This window comes from Cibotium barometz, chromosome 25, assembly GCF_041138505.1.
Source record: "Cibotium barometz isolate CiBa-2024 chromosome 25, ASM4113850v1, whole genome shotgun sequence".
NCBI lineage: Eukaryota > Viridiplantae > Streptophyta > Polypodiopsida > Cyatheales > Cibotiaceae > Cibotium > Cibotium barometz.
Genome location: NC_141070.1, coordinates 26,098,585 through 26,119,028, shown reverse-complemented (window position 1 = coordinate 26,119,028; position 20,444 = coordinate 26,098,585). Strand labels below are relative to the sequence as shown.

General features: G+C 48.4%; 1 protein-coding gene across 1 annotated transcript in view; it reads left to right on the top strand.

Moving 5' to 3' along the window:
* Nucleotides 1–16,286, top strand: part of LOC147624409 (uncharacterized) — a 30,399-nt gene extending 14,113 nt beyond the window's left edge. The window contains exons 3-5 of the mRNA XM_086819394.1: nt 15,343–15,438; nt 15,597–15,733; nt 15,840–16,286. Of these exons, the coding sequence (XP_086675520.1) occupies nt 15,343–15,438; nt 15,597–15,733; nt 15,840–16,020 (414 nt within the window). The 3' untranslated portion in view covers nt 16,021–16,286. The remainder of the gene's footprint in view (nt 1–15,342; nt 15,439–15,596; nt 15,734–15,839) is intronic.
* The last annotated feature ends 4,158 nt before the right edge of the window (nt 16,287–20,444 follow it).

Sequence of the window (20,444 nt, the reverse complement as noted above, 5' to 3'; positions counted from 1 at the left end):
CTCACGATTGTCTTATCTATTTTAAGACAGAATCGACTATATGCTAAATTAAGTAAATGTGAGTTCTTTATGACATAAATCATTTACTTGGGATACAAGATCACTAGAGATGGATTGAGCATTGACTATGACCGAGTTCAGAAGGTTCTGGACTGGCCTATACCGCGAACAGTGAAACAACTTCGTTCTTTTCTCGGTTTTGTTGTTTTTCTTCGGAAATCTGTGCGGGAGTACTCTCAGCTCACACTATCGATGACCGACTTATTGAAAGGTCGTGGACGTAAGTATCACTTGGAATAACGATTTGGATATGGCCTTCAGACTTTTGAAAGATAAAGTCAAGGAAGCATCTATCTTAGCATTACCCGATCCTAGTCGGCCTTATGTTCTTGAAACTGATGCAAGTGACTATGCCATCGGGGCTGCCCTATTTCAAGATGGTAGACCGGTTGCTTTTGAAAGTAAAAAGCTAGACGACACTCAATCTTGTTGGCCAACCCTTGAGAAGGAGCTTTATGCTGTGATTCATGCTCTCAAGGTTTGGAGACATTATTTACATGGCTCCAAGTTTGTGGTATTGACTGATCATCAGTCAATCAAGTATGTGTGTGATGCGGATGATTTGAGAGGAAGGAAAGCTTGTTGGGCTGAGTTAATGCAAGATTTTGATTTTGAGATCCGTTATCGGAAAGGGTCCATGAATAGTGTTGCAGATGCGCTTAGTCGAATTAGAGAGGTGAATACTTTGTCGTTCACCGAGATTTCTACTGACTTATTTTAGTCATTGAGAGGGCTTTGCAGGACTGATAGTTATTTTGGTCCATTTTGGCAGAAGATCCAAGACGGGAGCTCATTGATTGACCAAGGCTCAATGACTGAACAGCCTACCATTCAGGCTGCAGGAGGCCAGTGAATGATTCAGAATGGTTTACTATTCCGTAATGATAAAATTTGTGTACCACAGATCCCGGACAGTAGGTCCAAGATTCTTAAGGAGTGTCATGACGCCCCTTCTGTTGGACACCCTGGGGTACACAGGACGCTATCGTTAGTGAAACACACTTTTTATTGGCCAAAGATCAAAGGGTATGTAGAAGATTATGTTCTCAAGTGTCAAATTTGTCAGGCAAATAAAGCTGAACGCTTTAGACAGGCTGGGTTGTTGGATCCTTTGCAAATCCCAGGTAATAAATGGGAAAGTATTTCCATGGATTTTATTACCAGATTGCCAAGAACACATCAAGGCCACGATTCTATTTGGGTTGTGGTAGATCGCTTGACAAAAATGGCTAGATTTTTACCAATCTGGAAGACTATTACAGCTACGCAGTTAGCACGGCAGTTTATTGAGTAATTGTTAAGACTATACGGGTTACCGCAGGACATAGTCAGTGATAGGGACTCTAAGTTTACGAGTGATTTTTGGAAACTTGTTTTTGAGAAGTTGGAAACAACTTTGAATTTGAGTTCCTCAGATCATCCTCAATCTAATGGCCAGACTGAAAGAGTGAATTAGATTTTGGAAGATATGATTCGAGCATATGTATCCAAAAGACAGAGTTCGTGGGAGGATTATCTTCCTATGTTAGAATTTGCTTAAAACAGTACTTTTTTTTTTCCGAGAAAAGATCCTTTCATTAGTTATAGAAAAACGCCCGTAGGGCTACAAAAGATCTCTCCTGCTCATAAGAGAAACAGAGCAGTGAATACAGCATGGCAGCCCGGGAGACTCTCCCTAGGTGCTACAAAATACAAGCATCAGTATAGAGGACTGAGAGGCTAAATCATACAATAGGGGGGGGGAAGAGCCAAACAGGTGGCCTGTAGTGCCAACGGGGGGATCCCGTGTGTAAGGTGTAGAAGGGGCCACAACGCCAAGTGGTGTGAAAGGCCTGGCGCCGCAAGATCGCCTCATCCGAGTCTCCCCGGATGCGGTCGTACTGTCCTCGCAGGGTGTGGATCAGCTCCTGCCAAATCCCACGTACAGTCTCTGCTGGTGGCTCCAATCTCCTCTCAAAGGCCGTAAAGCACCGGGCCCTCCAGGTGAACCAGATGGTGAGGCTGCTGAGGAGCTCCCATCGTAAATCCCGCTCCTGTGTCCAGCTGGCGGACAAGAAATCCGGTGCCGGAACCAGGCGAGGCTGGCCCCTAATAAATCTGATGGCCTGACTGCCCTGCTCCATCTCATAGCCCATAGCAGGCCCTGACGAAGTCGACCAAGCAGCGGCACCCCACGTAAACATACCCTCTGGAGAGAGGGGAGCCAGAATACGCAGCATCCGCAGCCAAATCTGCTGCGCTTGAGGGCAATCCCAAAGGCAGTGTCTCTGTGTCTCCATAGGGTGGCCGCATCGGACGCAGGCCGCCGGGAGACCGCTGTAAACAAGCCAAGTGCCAACTGCTGAGCCCCTGTGGGCGACCAGCCACTGAAAAGTCGAGATCCTGCGGGCCTGTCGACCAGCCCAGAGCCAAGCCCAAAAATCCTCCAGGAACTCCTGTGAGAGTCCCTGTAGCCGCCAATGCCCCGCTGCCGCTGGAGAGACCGTCCTCCTCGCCGTCAAAATATGCCGCCCCAGCCGAACAGTATACTGGAAAAAGGTAATCTCTGTGGCCTCAAGGGATGCATAAGGATCGTGCCACTCATACTCCCCGGGGTCCCATTGTAGCCGGGCCAAGGGGCGCGCTGCATATGCCCATATGCGCCAATCCGGGAGCACATCAGCAGGATCGGGGTCTATATGCCACTTTCGAGAAGCGGCGGCCACTACCCGAATCCTCTGAAAGGTGCACTCTGCAACCAAAGGCGACGACTCCTCCACTCGCTGGAGTCTGCCCTCATCCTGAATCTCAAAGTAGAGGCAACTGCCATCCTCAGTGCAAGCTCTGACAGCAATCAGGATCTCCAACTGTGTAAAGGCTCCCATCCACCGTGGGGTCACTGGCTCGAGAGGCGTGAACCACTCCTCTGTGAGTGCCTCCTGAATATCATCTCTCATAATCAACCCCCCTCTGAAGTGACTCAGCCTCTCCACTTGGATCTCCTCTGGGAGATTGCAGAAGACCTGCCAGTCTCCAAAACTACGAGCTGGGCCTGCCGCTAAAGGCCCCCAGGCTAAACGAGGCCGAGAACCCAGCATATGACCCGCTCTGTGTGAACCGCTGGGCTCCAGATGAGCGGCTGTCTGGCCCGCTCCTCAACACAAGGAGGAGGTCGCTGAGAGAGCCATGGTCTCAGCAGCTCCCAAGCTCTCAGGATACTCAAAGCAAATCTGTCCTCCCATCCTCTACTGAGGCCTGTCCTCCTCATCTCTATGAAGATCCAGCGAATCTCTGGTGCCCAAGTGCCCCCTGCTGGGGGCGCCCGAGCCTGCAGCCGCTGCAAGAGGAGCTCTTTCCAAGGCTCACCGCCTGGAAGCAACCCCCGAACAATAAGCTTCCCCAATAAGGCTCTGCCCTGATCGACTGGATCTATAATGCCCAAACCTCCCTGAGCCAGCGGAAGTGTAATAACTGCCCATGCAACCTTTGCCCGAGCTGGCTGACCGTCCCGCCCAGACCACAGAAAGTTCCTGATCAGCCTCTGTACCTGGCTGATGCAAGAGCTCGAGAAGATCCAGCAAGACGTAATGTACCACATGGTCGCTAACAGCACCTGATTTGCCACCACCACCCTGCTAGCCAAGGATAGTCGAGTTGTACTCCAATACAAGAGCTTCTTCCGAATGCTCAGAAGAAGCGGGGCAATCTGGTGCTCAGGTGACAAATCTAGGCCAATCTGGCATCCCAAATACCGCACTGCTGTGCCTGGAGGAATCCATCTAAAACCAAGGTCCGGGCTCCATGCCGGAGTGGGAGCACTACTGATCCAAAAGGCCACTGTCTTGCGCCAATTGATCAATGCTCCCGAAGCTGCACTAAAAACCTGGAGCGACTGCTCTGCCCGAAGAAGATTGGCCTCTTGGCCATGCAAAAATAAGCCCGTGTCGTCTGCAAACTCAGCATCAAGCAAGTCCTCCCCCCGGACTGGGAGCTGAAGTCCTCTCAAACCAACCTCCTCTGCCGTCAAATACATGCTCATAGCCTCCGCAAAGAAGAGAAAAAGAAAGGGGGCGAGGGGACACCCCTGACGGACTGATCTGGTCAGCTCAAAACTCGGCCCCCGTCCTCCTGCAATCAACACCTGGCTGTGAGCTGTGGAATACAGAGCCGCCACCCCTCTGATCCATCCTGGCTCAAAGCTCAGGCGAAGCATAGTGCCCTCTAAGAAACCCCAATCAACTCTATCGTATGCCTTCTCAAAATCGAGAAGCATCACGACCAAGTCCTCGCCAAGAAATCTAGCTCTGGCCGTCGCCTCCCAGAAAGTAAAGATGTTGTCAAGGATACTGCGCTCCTTGACAAATCCTGTCTGAGTAGCATGAATCAGCTCCCCCAGGAAGGGCTGGATCCTCAAACTCAAGGCCTTTGCTAGGACCTTGTAGACAGTATTGAGGATCGTAATAGGCCTCCAATGCCGAATATCATCTGATACTCCCTCCCCCTTGGGGATAAGATAGATCAAGCCCTTTGAAAAGCTCTGCGGCATCACCCCAGTGTCCAAAATATGCTGAAAGCCCCTGCGGAGGCCTGGCCCCAAAAGGTCCCAATAGCGCATAAAAAAGGCCGGCGTCAGTCCGTCCTCCCCTGGGCAACTATGTCGCGGCAGGACCCTCAAGGCCTCGGCAAGCTCAATCTCTGAAAGAGGCGCACCAAGAACTGAACGCATACGATCTGTGACCCTCCTCTGCACATGGGCCCACACAGTCTGTCTGCAAGCATCTCTGTCCTCAGTGGCTGGCTCCGCTGAAAGCAGGTCTCTATAAAATGCAGTGGCTATGGCTCTGATCTCCCCGGGCTCGGTAGCTACCGAACCATCCGGTCTACCAAGCTGACGGACTCTTGCCCGAGCATGGCGGGGTCCAGTGATCTCAAAAAACTCACCAGTCACTCTATCACCAAGCTGCGTCCACTGAGAGGCCTGACGACGATAGTAAAACTCATGTCTCTGCTCCTCTGCCTCTCTAACCTCCTGGCGTGCCTGGCTCAGCTGGGACGCCAGCCACTCACATGCCGGCTGCTGCTCCTGGAGGCGCTGTAACGAGGCAAGGCTGCGTCTCAGCCGATGCTCCCTCTCGCGAATCTCTCCCAGCCGTGTCAAAGCTGCAGCGTGCAGAAAAGAGCTAAGCTCGATGAGTCCCTGGGCACACTGGCCTGCTGCATCCTGGTCAGAGCACTGACTATCATGCCAGATCCTCTCAATGTCCTCAGCGAGACTGGGATCTGTAAAGTACCCTCTCTGGGATCCTCAACTGCAAGCTGGGCTCCCGTGTCCTCTCCTCCCATGTCAGGATAACTGGCGCATGATCTGAAAATGAGGTGCCAGCGAGAATGCCGACGGAGCCCCCTCGCTCCCCTAACCAGTCGCCCACATAAAAGCGATCAATCCGTGATAGATTCGTCCCTCCCTGTCGACGATCCGACCGAGAGAAACTAAGACTGTCCTGAGAACAGGAGAAAGCCCCATGCTGCCATGCATCAGTGATCCTCAGCGTCATGCAAAACCGATCCCAAGCTGTAAGCTCCGTGCCGTGCACTGTAACACGACTGCCTCCCACCCTATCGGCCGGGTCCTCAAGCATGTTGAAGTCTCCCCCGACACACCAATGTGCGGCCTCTGGCAATGCATCCGTAACCTGGGTCCAGAACTCTGCTCTGGCACTAGCATGATTAGGCGCATAGACGTTGAGCACGCCCAATAGCTCATCATGCATCCTCAGAATGACATACTGTGCTCTACCAGGCACAATGATCCCTCGATCCACAATGGCCTGCTGCCATACATCTGCAATGACCATGCAAACTCCTCCCTGTCCACCCAAAGGACCAAACCCTGCAGACCAAAAGGTATCCCATCTACCAGGCATCACCGAACCATATCTCCGGATCCTGCTCTCACCCAAGTGGTGCTCCCGCATCATCAAAATATCAATGCTGCCACCAACCAGGCATCTCTGAAGCTCCGGCCTCAAGCAACCTCGATAGCGTATAAAATGTGCTCCGCCCAGGCCCTGTACATTCCATGAGATGATCCTCATGGATGACCTGCTGAGGTAGATGCTGTCTCAGCCGTGCGGCGGGCCTTCGCAAGCGGCTTGGATGGAGAGTAGTCCCCATCCGAGCGGCTGCGAATCTGCCCTCCCGGTGTACTGCAAGAATCCCGGATCAGGCGCCAGTGGCTGTGGCCCATGGCGACTGCCTCCCGCTCTGACAGAGCAACCTCGTGTATACATACATATCCAGGGTCGCGTGCTAAGTCTGCCACTATACGCACGACCAAATGACGAATCCCTGAGGCATCCACACTCCCGGGATCCAAGAAAAAATGAGCCAACTCCCAGAGCCGGCCTATCACATCTGTCACCTCCAGGTCGCTCACATGATGTGAAAACTCAACTGCCTGAGTCTTCAAAGTGCTAATAGCGAGCTCTAGAGTCCACTCCCGGTCGCAAGGGCCACAGAGAGGGAACGAGAAGGCCACTGCTGAATCAAGTGCCTCCTCCCCGCGGGCCGGAGGTATCACTACATGAACGCGGATGGGTGCTGGCTCATGGGGGCCCTCTGCTCCAAAAAGCCGAGTGAAGGCGTAACCGAAAGCCTCCGATCGCTGTCTAACACCGAGGCGACTCAGTCGACTGCGGATAGATGATATCCGTGAAGCCCGGATCGGCATGGCAGGTCTCCTCTGTGGTGCTCGGGCGAGATCGGTGCTCAGCGCCCTCCGGACTGCGGGCGAGCGCCAGGGGACTGCCAGGGTCTCCCGGGAAGGCGAGGCGGGTGGGGGGGAAGGAGGGGGGGGCGAGGGGGGCGGAGAGGGAGCCGCTGCCGAGACCGGAGCGGGGGCGGGAGGAGGCGAAGGTGGAAGCGAGGCAATGGGAGGGGATGGGGGTGGGGGTGGGGGGGGGGTGAAGGAGGGGGTGCTGGCATCTCCTGGTCCTCAGTCGCTGCAGGGGGCTCCTCCTGGAGGGGAGCAAAGCTGTTCCTCACGGGAACCCAGTGAGGCTGAGCCTGTGGCTGCTGCTGCAGCGGTCTCTGTGCGTGCTGCTGTGACTGTCTCCCTCGGTGGCGCCCCTGTCCAGGCTGCCACTTCGAGGTCTCTGTGGCCTGAGTAGGTGTCCCGGAGGCAGCCTGCCGTGCCGCATCTGTGGGCGGGCCATCAGGGGCCTGCTGCTGTGGTGAGGGTCAAGGTCTCCTGCGAGGGCAGGCCTTGGCCAGATGGCCGACCTGCCTGCATATGAAGCACTGGTTCGGGAGCCCCGAGAACTCCACTCTTTGATCAATCCATCCCCCCCCCTATCCTAGGTAGCTGAATGACCTTAGGAAGGGAGGAGATGTCAGACACCAAAACTCTGACGGAGGGTAGCCCAGCTGCTCTGGCCACCACTGAAGCTGCTATGGGGCCAGTCTCGAGTACCGAGCCCACCAATGCTCCTAGCCGAGAGAGAAGCGGAAGATACTCCCGGCGGAGTCCAAGGAAGCAAACTGTAACATGAAAAAGGCGCTCTCCCTGCTCAGCCGCTGCTGGATCAAAGCCATGCTGCCAAGGTCTGAAGAAAGCCCGAGCACCCCTGATGTCAAGGGGACTCATGGCAAGGACCTTGGCCACACTCTGGGCGGTCTCGAACTCGATCTGATAATGTCCCCGGCCCAGAAGCTGTACGTCCAGGATCTTGCCCACATCTGCAAGCAGGCGGGCCTGGAGAAGATCCCGGATCTCCCCTCTGCTGGGGCGAGTGCCGACTATACGGCAGATGGTGGAATGGGTCTGAAGGCGTTCCACCTCTGCGGTGAGGCTCGCTTCCTCTTCCGGCGAAAGAGAAAGCCTGATGGGGATGTTCTCGGGGGCGGGCGAGGGGGCTGCGGATGAGTCCCTCTGAGGCGAGGCGGGAGGAGTCTCCATCAGAGTCTGAAGCTCAGGCGAAGGCGAGGCGAAAGCGGAAATCCTGCAAGAAACGGGCTGCACACAGAAAGGCGGAAGACCAGAGGAAAAAAAGAAACAAAACCCCCAGGGGGGCGAAAGTCAGCACGAAAAGGGAGGGGGGGGGTAAAAACGGCGAAGGAGAAAAAAAGGAAAAGCCTGGGGGGGGGCGGCAGCTGCGCGAATGAGGGGCGGGGAGGAGAATGCTGGCGGAAGGGGGGGATGTAGAGGTGAGATGGGCGCAAGAAGGCGAGGAGGGAGGGGGCGAGGGGGCGAGGAGGATGCGCAGCAGAGAGGGAGGGGGGGCGCAGCAGCAAGCAGGCGAAGGGGTGGAAGAAAAAAGGTTGGCGGGCAGAGCAGCGAGGGAAGGGGCGCAGGAGCAACAGCAGGCGCGGGGGGGGGGGGGGGGGGGGGGGGGGGGGGGGGGGCAAGAGCAAGCTCAATGGCGGGGGGGTGCTGGTGTGCAGGTCGCGCAGGCAGGAGACGGGGCGTAGCTTCAGCGAGCGTAGATCCGAAACTTCCAGTACTGTATTTCAACCTAACACACGTTTTTGCTTGTAGAAGCTTTACTTACCTGGATTGATAGCCCAGCTATTGCTTAAAACAGTACTAAGCATACGAGTACAGGTTTTAGTCCTTTCATGCTTATGTATGGTTTTCAACCTAGATCACCTGTTACAATGGGATTCTCAGGACTTCAGCATGATGCAGCACGTAATTTTTTGCAAGATATGTAAGAAATGTTACAAGGTGCGAAGGAATCTATTAGAAGTGCTCAAGACCGAGATAGATTTTATTCTAATAGACATTGTTAACCCAGAGAGTTCTTTGAAGGAACGATGGTGTATTTGCGAGTTCAGAAAGATTCCGAGACTTTACGGACAGGTCGATCTCCGAAATTATCCCCTAGATACTGTGGACCATTTCATATTACACGAAGGATTGGTTCAGTTGCATATGAATTGGATTTGCCTTCTCATGTGAAAGTTCATCCTGTATTTCATGTCAGTAGACTTAAAGGAAGTACTGGGTGGAACAGACCAGTTAGTTACTCAAGAAATCATAGATGTCGAGGACATGACATTTGTTCCACACGAACCTAAAAAGATTCTTGGATTTCGTGAAAGAAGATTGCGTAATACGCTTATCACGGAATACAAGATCAAGTGGAAGGATCGTATTGAGGAGGGCGCTACATGGGAGACATTGACTACTCTTCAGAGAGATTACGCACAGGAGTGAGCTCTTAGAGGAAGGGGAGTATGTCATGTGCACAGTGTGTATCTACCGTGTGCTACACGCACGCAAGACTAGCTTCGAGGTTTGGGGAAGCTTGGAGCTAGGCACGCTGATTGGCGAGCTGAGTTAGGGATAGACTAACGGGCGGGCACCCAAGTATGGACGGGCGATGACCGGCCAAGAGCCTATAAAAGGGTGGCCAAGGTTAGTCATTAGTCATATAGAGTCTCGCATGTTTTGTGAGAGCTCTATGGTCTGGAACCTGGATCTAGTGCAGACGTACACCTGCTTTACGTAGCCGAGGCCAACAGCAATCTCGAGGCCCGCGAGGGTAGCTTCGTGGTGGTATGGGACGTCACGAGGTAGAGATTGGTCGGTACGTCAACCTAGTTAGCTCAGCTTGTGGCTCGGTGGGGACAGCCAAGATTGTGGGTCATGGTTGGGAGGTGAGTCAGGCCTGCACCCCCCCTGTTGTTTGTTTTTTGCAGGTTTCGAGTCTCGTACCAGGAGCGTTCCACGAGGAGATCCGGTGGAGATTTGACAATTTCCTTGGAAGTACAGATGCGGGTTATGAGCCCTGCAAAGTTGTCGACGATGCGGGAGCATATTAACAAGGTGCAGGCTCTTCAGCAGGAAGTTCTTTAGGCTGGGAAGGAGATATTGTCAGAGGACATAGCCATAATGTTGCTGTCGCACTTGCCCTCTCAGTACTCAGCATTTTACTCGTCTTTGATTACCAGTGGCAGGCTCAGCACCGTCACGTGGGAGGAGCTTGTGCCCATGGTCTTGGACCAAGAGGAACAATTCACGAACCCTCCACAGGGCGGAGGTTCGGAGGCCTTAACTGGCCAACGATCGAAAGGCCGTAACACGGGTAAAGGGAAGGCTTCATCGGAGAAGTCTTCTGAGAAGAAGTCCGACGCTGACCGCGAGAAACTAAGGGCAGAGAGGACCTGTAATGATTGTGGCGAGAAAGGCCACTATTGGAGGTAGTGTCTCAAGCGGAAGACCGAGAAGGGTGAAGATTCCTTAGCAGCAATCATGAATACTTCGGCTTTTGTGCACTTGGAGGTGATGGACACCGATGTTTCATTTTCTTCAGGTAGGGAGGAAGTTGGAGGATTCTCCGCAACAGATACTCGGGAGTGGATTCTAGACAGTGGTGCTTCCAGGCACATGACTCCTTCCCGTTCAGATTTACAGGATCTCTGCAGGTATTCTGGTCACATTCTTACTTGGGATACATTCACTATCCCAGTTCACAGTGAGGGCAGGTTGAAGATAGTTCCCGATGGCAAAGGGGAGAAGCATTCCTCCCAGGTGTTGTATGTTCCCACACTTGGTTTTCATCTGTTGTCAGTGCATTGGGTTTGCAAGACTGGCGTACGGGTGGAGTTTAATGAGCATTTTGTTGCTCTCCGGGACAAGGCAATAGGCCAGGTAGTTTGCGAAGGCGGAGTGGAGAAAGGAGTTTACTAGCTTTCAGCATTCTCTCTCCTAGGTCCTCAGGTTTGTGATGAGTGGCAGTCTGGTAATGGCCACTTAAGTGTGGATACGCTGTAGGTGCAGGCTTTCCGGGACCAGATGGTGTATAGCTTGCCAGCTGATGGCAGCAGTTGGCAGGAACTTTCCAGTACTGATGTTAGTGGTTCTTGTGTTCGTTAGTCAGAGGAAACTGAACAGGTAACTTATGCTCTGATGTCTCGTAGTATTCGGGACAAAGAAACTCATGTAGATGTTCTTTCCACGGGGACCTCTCGGAAAGCCAGGCAGGTGGCAGTTGATTACTTGCAGAAGGAGGTAGATTCTCCAGGCTTTGTGGTTCCGGATTCAGAGGGGGTGGTTGATAGGTTTCAGAAGGCCTTGCGTGGTCTTTAATAGGTTTCCAGGATTTGGCTTTCCACCGTAATAGGTGTTGATCCTTGTCAGCAGTGTGATGCCTCTTTGACTCGGAAGCAGAATGGTTCATTGATTTGGTTGATGGACACCAGATTGGACGTGAGATTCCTGATGAGGCTGTTGAGCTCGTGGTTGCAGATGACTCTTTGGGAGGCAGGATTGCGTATCTTGTGGTTTCTGCAGCATGCGAAGGATCATGGACTCTTTTACACAGGAGGGGGATTGATGGATGGAGTCTGACTCCACGGTTGGAGTGACTCAGATTGGGGAGGAGATCTAGACACGAGGAGATCTACTTCAGGCCCAGGAGCAGTTTTATGGAGCAGTAAGAGGCAGTCATCTTTTGCCTTGTCGTCGACAGAGGCAGAGTATCAGGCTGCTTTTTGTGATGCTGCTTGCGAGGTGGTGAGGTTGCATGGCAGGATTGGGCTTCCACCGGAGGAACCCACGGTCATCTAGAGGCACTTTGTTCGTGAACGGATCGTTGCTGATGACATCTTGCTAGAGTTCTGTTCGACGGAGGACAGTTCGGTGGACCTCTTCACGAAGTCGCTACCTTAGGCTTTGCTCAGGCGGCACCCTAGCTCCTTGTGGTTGGTTTCACAGCCAGGAGCTGAGAGGGGGTGTTAGAAGTCATCTCCTTTCTTTATGTAGACACTAGGGCCTTTGTTGTGGGTGTGCCCGCCCTTGTAGGTGTTGTTCTCATTTTTCCTCACTCCCCGTATTTTTCCCATATTTTTTCCATTTTTTATGTGGCTTGGGGGGCAGTCCTGTGGTGGCAGGTGGACCTCTCATGCTGGCCGACTGCATCTGTTTATGCTGGAGGTGGCCAACTGTCTTGGACAAGTTGTGGACCTTTTTCAGTTGCTGGCCGACTTGGGATAGCTGGCCGATCGATGCTTTCTGCTGGTCGTGGGGTATATGGTCCTGTCGGCTGCCTTTGGAGCAGGCCGACCCCCACTTGGGGGCCATATAAAATGGCCCCACAGCCCTTGCCACTTGTGTATTGTATTCGGGATCTTCTTGTGTATACATAGTAGAGTTATACGCCTCTCTCTCCATTGCTGTCTATTTTCTGCACTTGCTCGTGTTTCCAGATTTAGTCATCTCCGCTGCGTATTCTGACAACTTGATGTCCAATGGTTGACTTCCGTTTGGCACTTGCGTTGGTCGAGATGGCTGCGCCTGCTCTCCCTAGGCATGTGCACCTGTCTACAGGGCTGTACAGTGTACACAGGTGAGGTGTGTCACATTCTCCCCCATTGCATTGCAGCTGTCCGCAACTGCACGGTGTCCATATAGAGTGCCCTTTCATAAAAAACATCCAAGAAAAGCTCATCCACAGTTCCAAGATCCCAATTTTCGCCTGATCCAATACTTTCCGTTTGTCCAAACCGTCCATGGAGAAACATTGCAATCCATTCGGTATCCTCCAATAGCCTACAGGAAGAACACTCCAGAGAATGGCTTGACAAAACTTTGCTATCCACACTCCATTCCGTAACGCATTGGATCGGATGGATTGCAATACCTACTTGCACCAACTCCGATGCACTCCAGTGGAAGGAAGCATAACCAAGAACAATACTCTCTAGAAGAGCTGCACCAAATTTGTATCCACAAGTACTGCTTGGCACTGTATGTCTAAGACCACCATCACCTTGTGGCACATACTCCGAGTAATACCTCCTTTGATACACCGAAGTAAAAACCCTTTGACTATTGTCAGTATAGCTCCAGGAAATGTGTGCATTGTGAAGACACAACAATTGGCTTATTCTTCTAACATGAAGGCAAATTTGGTGTCATGTTCTGTGGTGCCTCCATGACATCAGTCACTCAAGATACTCCACCCAATGCAATCGGCAAGTGAGAAGAGTCCTCTTGTACTAGCCCAAAAACTAAAGCAACTGCCACCAAAGCCAAAGATTCTCCACCGAGTGCAGACAGCAATTGTGAAGACATTGGGCGCATGTAATTAAAACTTTTTTCAATGTTTTAATTCCTAAAAAAAGGCAAGTAAAGAGGCTAAAAGAAGGCGCATGCTATTTTTAGTAGAATTTAGCTTTTTTTGGAACTTGCTCAAATCAGCCCCTTTCTTGTGAAAGTTGGGCTGTGGGACGACCTCCTTGAGCACATTGTTCTGCGGGAAAAGTGGGTTGCTATAAGCTTTGGGCATCTTGAAGCCTCTCATAGATCCTCACGTGAACTTGCCCTGAACAGAGTTGAGCACCATCTTGCCACACACTTAAAACTGCCACACAAGAAATGGCACAAAACTAAACAAGATAGCAATGCTGAAATTTAAATGACATTGGCAACAGGGCCGGAAAGGGCCAAGGGCCGATCCCCCTTGTAGTATGATTGTATTGCCAAGGTATCCTCAAAATACAAGCTTCATGGGCATCGCATGCTGGATGTCCTTTGACGTTCATGGAATGAAAACACTTTGCAAGCATGATTTGTCGAAGTCGGAGTTAATTCCATAGCTTTTATCATGAAGAACCTCTCCCCTCAATCCCCAATGTCTTGCCACAGACAGTTATGCTCCATACACAAGCATGCATGTGCCATGCCGAGACATAGGAGACCTTAATGGTCAAGCACATAGATGTCGAGTAGGTTAAAAAGAACTTGGAGAAGCTCTTACCAATGAATTTACTGAAATTTGTAAAGTAGAAATCAGCTTTAGGTCGAATTGTCGGCAATAGAAATTCTCAAATGTATTTTCAGCAAGTAGATATCCAAGAGATAGTAGCTGAAATGGACATCCTAGGGCTGGACAGCAGTGAGATAATCCTTTCCCGGCTGTATCACAGGTAGTAGAGGCAAGAAATCATGCCAAAAAGCATGTGTATGGACTGGTTTTGCTGAAAATTGCCTTCTTTCACCTTCTCTTCAAAAATGCGCCAATTTCCATGTGTGTGTGTGTGTGTGTGTGAGAGAGAGAGAGAGAGAGAGAGAGAGAGGCATCATTCAGTGATAGCCACAGTAGAGCATATGTAGAAGGGGGCCCAGGTCACCCCTAAGGGGCTGACCATAGGCCTACATCATGTACAAGCATCAAGTTACCTTTTTGTATCATAGTAATACTAGAAAACCCTGACACCAAATACTCTCTCTTCTTCTCTCTCATTTGTCTTCATCATTCATAATTAGCATCAATGTTCTTAAGCAAGCTTAGGGCTGTGGATCAGTATAGCAAGGCTTCCGCGCATGCAACACTTCTATTAGTTATTAAGAAAACAGTCATGCAGGCTAAGTACAAACCCAGCTCCATCGAGGGAGTGATAATCAAAGTGACGAGAAGGGGAGGGTGGGGGGAGGGGACAACCATAGTGGTGGTCTATAATGCCAGGTGGGCTCACCGCTACTATCAATGAGAAAAGGGCCACCAAGTCTGTAGGAAGGCCTCGCGGCGCTTCCGCATGTGATCAGAGCCACCTTGAAGCTTCCCCTAGTGTCCATGGGTGTGGATGATATGGATCCATATGCTCCGGGTGGACTCTGTTTGTGGGGTGGGAGTGCCCTCGATGACATCTCTACAGCAAGCTCGCCAAATATGCCATGCAGCAATACCGCTGCAAATCTCCCATCTCTGGCAGGAGCTTGGAGTCGAGTGAACAGAATAGAGAACCAGGACTGGAGCTGTAGAGATCCGATGATGAGCAACCTGCAGTGCCAGTCCACCATCCTCTTCATATGCCATGGCTGCCTCAGCCTCGGTGGCCCAAGCAACTGTGCCCCAAGTAACTATGCGGGGGGGAGCCCAGTCCATAGTGAAGATGTGGAGAAACATCTGCCAAACCTGCTGAGCCTTTGGGCAATCCCAAAGGCAATCTGCTAGATCGAGTTTACATTGTTCCACATGTAAAATCTGACATGCAATCAAGATCTCATGTTTCTGCTAAAAAGATCACCTCAATATTGTTTGCTAATGCTATGGAGCCATTGGGAGTTCCAAAAGGCCATCTGAATAGTGCATTTTTTTGTTCTTATAGACTGGGCTGGGCACGAGCACACGCAAATGCACATGCGCTCACACACACACACACACACACACACACACACACAGGGGGAGAGAGAGAGAGAGAGAGAGAGAGAGTGCTGATGATTTTCAAGTGAGTTACTGGTTCATGTGAAAGATGCTTTTTTGGGTCTAATAAAAAATGAGGGGGTTTTAATTGCAGGCAAAAAAATGGGTGGCGAAGCTGGAGATATACAGGAAACTTACGAATACCTTGTCAGTGTGTGTGGTGATTGCAGTGGCTTGGATTGGCTATGAGGTGCTCATTTGTCTTGTACTCTCTGGTCATCTTTGTGTGTGTGTGTGTTTTTTTTTTCTTTCCTGCTCCTATGGCAGTAACTCTTGAATATTATGATATATTATGGGACTGTTAAAAAGCTGCCATGAACAACTGACTGGGTTCCTTTACGTTTGCAGTTCTATTTCAAGACCACAGATCCTTATGGTGAACAATGGCAGAGTGCATGGATAATCAGTGCTTTTTGGAATATTCTTACGTTTGCATTGCTGTGTGTGCTCTGTGCCCTTTGGGCTCCATCTCAGAATTCTGCAAAGTAAGTCAGGAGTATAAAGCTTTTTTGGAATTCTGCAGGGTCGAGAGAGTTTCTGGGAGAGTGTACTGTGAGTGGGCTAATGCACGCATGAATGTTTTGGAAACAGATATGAGTATTCGGACGAGACTGCAGAAGATTTTGATGAGGAGGTAGCTGTTCCTTTGAAGGTGATTCTGACTGTGGAGCCCGAGAAAAGTACCTTGAAGCCTGAGAAGAAGGAAAAAAAGCCGGTAAATGGCAATGCGTTTGTCCTCGACGATGGCCCCGAGGAGGATAAAAGGGAGTAGAGTTTTGGAGATTTCTTTCATAAGGTAGCTGGAAAGACCTGCAAATGGTTTGGATCAAAGATGAGGATCCTGTATTGTCTATCTGTATATGAGCTGGTAAGCTTTCAACCAGAGCAGCTGCCGGGATGTCTAATTAGTATGCGGATTGTGCCCATCACCTTACTATCAGGGAACATTTCTCTGATGTGTACATCCACTTTATGCATTTTCTTGTAAATAATTGTGATTTTTTTAATTTATTTTATTTCCCGGTTGGTTGGGGTGGTGGTGTTTCTGTGTGTGTGTGTGTGGGGCTGTAGCTTTGTGAGTGTGCATCTACAATATTGTAGTGTTGGTGTCATTGGATCACAAGGCACTATCACTAAGTTGTGGAAGCATAAAGCTTATAATGCTATTACTAAAGGTGGACAGAACAATGTGAAACACATTGATACGTGTGTGTGTGTGTGTGTGTGTGAGAGAGAGAGAGAGAGAGAGAGAGACTACACTTAAGGAAATGAACCATACAACACATATTCAATTGACAAAGCATAGGATCGTCAATGTCCTTCTATGAGGGGAAGATTCCAGTGGAAAACAAGTGGCAAAACATAGAGTCTTAATCTTAAGCTTGCCTTTATACGAGGCTGTAGGACCTATGATATAATGCACACACGAGTTTAGTACCTCATGTTATAAAGAACCATAAATCTTAAGTGTTTAGATCCAATCAAAGGCTAGATCTTTTGTACAGAGCTGTTAAGACGGGTGATCCCATATGATCCCTTGGGAAAACTTAACTTGCTAGCTTTTACTTTAGATATGCTTCTCATGAACACACGCTAAAGACAACACCAATAATGTTTGTATATAAATAGTACCATGTCCTAGAATGTCTAGGACAAAATTGCCCTCTCAATTTAGAGATGTTTTCATTACTCTAGTAAATAATATCTTTTATATCCATTTTACTTCAAATTAAATAAAGGCCCTCACCTTTTCTTGGCTTACTTAACAATGCTTGGCACTTTAGTAAACACTTGGCTTTCATCATAAGAGAAAAATGAAACTAGGTGTGTGCATGCTATTACCATATTTTTTCCCTTTGTTAGAGATGACACACCTACTAGTTTATATGTTTGAAAATGTTAACAATAAATGTATAGTTGTAAAGAGTTGTTTTTATTGTTCATGAATGGATCCCCAGTTATCATTACTCCCTTCACAGCATAGTAGTGTGATTGTTGTCCTCTCAAGGTGTCATGCTACTATCTATCTAAGTGTTTACCATGCCAGAATACAAAATCGACGAGATAAAACACATGAAGAGTGGATCAACAAAGCTCAATCATTGTGATTATAATATGTGCGTAGTTGAATGAACAATGTGTTAAAACTTCAATTACAATGTGAACTTTCCTTAGGTCATAATGATTGTCTCATCCTTCTTCTTCCTCACATTTCAGTCTTCTTTACAATTTTTGGTTTACAAACCTAATCTTGTAGGGAAGTTTATAAAGTGGTTCTTTGAACCTTACGAATGCTCTTTCACTTATACTACATAAGGCACAACTAGGGCCTTTCTTACACATTTGCTTCTAGGTATGGAAGAGGGAATAAAGGAAGAAGTGTGAAGATTTGAAGACACTACCAACTACTTCCATTATGCATTTTGATGGAGCCGTTAAGCTCTCCAAGTAACGCAAGATGGAGGGGGTTGTTTTATTTGATCTAAAGGGATATGAGGTATGGACCAAGGGTAAGAAATTTCTAGGTGCTAGATCAAATAACATGGCTAAGTATAATGTGTTGATTTGTGATTTAGAGGATAACTTGAAGGATGGAATGAAATGGGTAGAAATTAGAAGGGATCTGGCCATTAGATAAATGAAAGAGGAATACAAAGCAAGGACTAAAAGTCTAGTGCAGTTAAAAGAAGCTTTCTAGTCTTGTAAATGTTAATACAAAAGGATAATCAAAGAGTTGATAAATGATACACTCAAATGCTATGTTCTTTCAAAGTGGTTGCTCTTGCATTAAAAGAGTTTTACTTGGATAAAAAAATATTTCCTTATAGATTGACTTTAAAATAAAAGCAAAGACTTGCAAAGAGATCTCGTTCATAAACCATTCTAGGCGATATTTTCTATAATCAAGAAGGCAAAGGTAAGATTCTCAAAAGGGTAGTAAGCCTTGTGGAATCTAAAAGCATGAATGTCTAGGTCATTTCGCTTCAACTAGCATAACTTGCATGCACATGATGTTTCTAGCCTTGACTCTACAAAGATGTTTATGAGTGGTGTCAAAACTATGAAATGTGTTTAGGATATGGGCATAAATGTTCTAACTCCTAGATCCTTAAACCCTATTCCAACATATGGGTTAGTAGAAAGGTGGGGATTTGATTTTTTGGACACTCTTTCTTATTATTCACAAGAAAAGTATTAGATACTTGTGGCTTCAATTTGTGCAACAAGGTGGGTTAAATAAAAGCCCATAGCTAATAATAGCATAGTGGCTGTGGCGTCCTTTTTCATGGAGTTCATATGTACTTAACTTGGGTGTCCATTGGAAATCCTTACAGATAGAGGGGTCGAGGGTTTTGCAGGCAATGGGTTGTACCATGGGCCACGCTTGCATCCGTCTCGCCATAGTCCTCCCAGATGTACCTGGAGGGTTGGCGTTAATGAGGTTAGTTACAGATGCATGTATTTGTGTATGGCGTGAGATGCAAATGTGATGTTCGTATAGTAAAATATGCATGTGATGTGCATGGGAAGTGGGCAAAAGGTGTGTCCTTGTGTGTTGTACTCATCCAACTTGAAGATTTCTACAACTCAATTGCTTTATTCAACTCTCTTTTGTTAAAAAGCATGAATCTTGGGCGGCTGATTAAAACGATAATTAAGATATTAGCAACTCAATAGTAATGCTCATAAGAAAGCCACACAATGTTATTCCAATAATCAAGTTCCATACACCCATATTTATGGTCTTGGGAAGGACTCCAATCCATGCTTTTTGTGCACCCTAGTGCCAACCATGTGTTCATTAATGCTCACTCCACATGTGCAACCTTGTGCTTTTCATGTGTCACCTTTTGACCATTGACTTCACCTTTTTATAAGTGACCATACAAAAACCTTTGATATTAGACCCTTAGTCTTTTCCTTTATCTAATGTGCATTCTTCTTCTCTTGTTCATGTGACTTACTCCCTACCTCTTCCTTGTGCTCTTTGGCACCACATTTCTCAACACCCCCCCTTGGTGCCAAATCTTTGGGCTACTCAAGGTGGTTGGATGTTGGTTACATAATGTTTGAATTTTTCCTTTCTACATAACCCTATGTGCTATGAGTAACTTTGGCTCATGTGCTACTTTGGCACTTCCCCCCCTTAATGTTACTTTGGCTCTTAGGTGGGATGGATTTCTAGCTTGGATACATCATTGGTCCCAAAGGCTAGATACAAGCACTTTTTATAGGAAGTAGGATTTTTTTCAACAATTTTTTTGTTTAAGACATGGGTAGTGAGAGGTTTTTTGATTGCGTGCTCAATTGACCGTATTACATCAAGGGTTACATAATTTTTCAATTCTTGGTCATGAAATTGCCTGCTCATATTGGCGGCATTTACAAAGGTCACATATTTTTGGTGAAAACTTTTTATCCGATGACAAACTTGATCTTGATCCATTCTAAAAACCATGCAAAACCCATAGGAACACCTACTTATTAAAGGTTTTTTTAAAACCAAAAATAGGGCTTAGGCTTTATGAACTTCTTGATTTTTTGAATTATTTTATTTTTTAAATGAAGAAAACGTTATCTCTTCTTAGCTTCTTCCTCGATGCCGTCTTCCTCGTTCGCAAAAGCTTTCTTCTCCGCTTCCGTTTCCTCGCCAAACAGATCTAGATCATCATCATCTTCTCCAGTCTCCGTAACTAGAAGAGTTACAATATGTCACAACATCATCCTTAGAGGATTGATCACTGGAGCTGTGAGTTACAGCTTCTAGTGAGGTTTTACTGATCAAATTGCTCAAGACCGGAAGAAGAGCTTAGATTGGGAAGCTCCACGGTCGCTATTTAAGCTCTTCTCTTAAGCAAGCAGCACATTGCAAGTGGTTGCTTCAAAAGGCCTCCTTTCACCTTCTCTTAATGTTGTCCCCACCGCTTGTTGTGGAGGACATCTTCTTTCTCCCTTTGACTATTGCACAGAAGAGCTACTTAATGCTCTATGACAAGACCGTTTTACTGCTCCGTTTACTACTTTAAAATCTGATGAAATGATGCACTGCCCACCTTGCTGCTTGGATACAATCTCCTTTTGTTGTTGTTGTGTGTGAGTTTGAGGTTGAGCTAGGAATACAAATACACAGCACCCAAGCTTTTGATTTTGTTGGCTCTCTCTTTTGCTAAAGAACCCTATTCAAACACAAAGGAG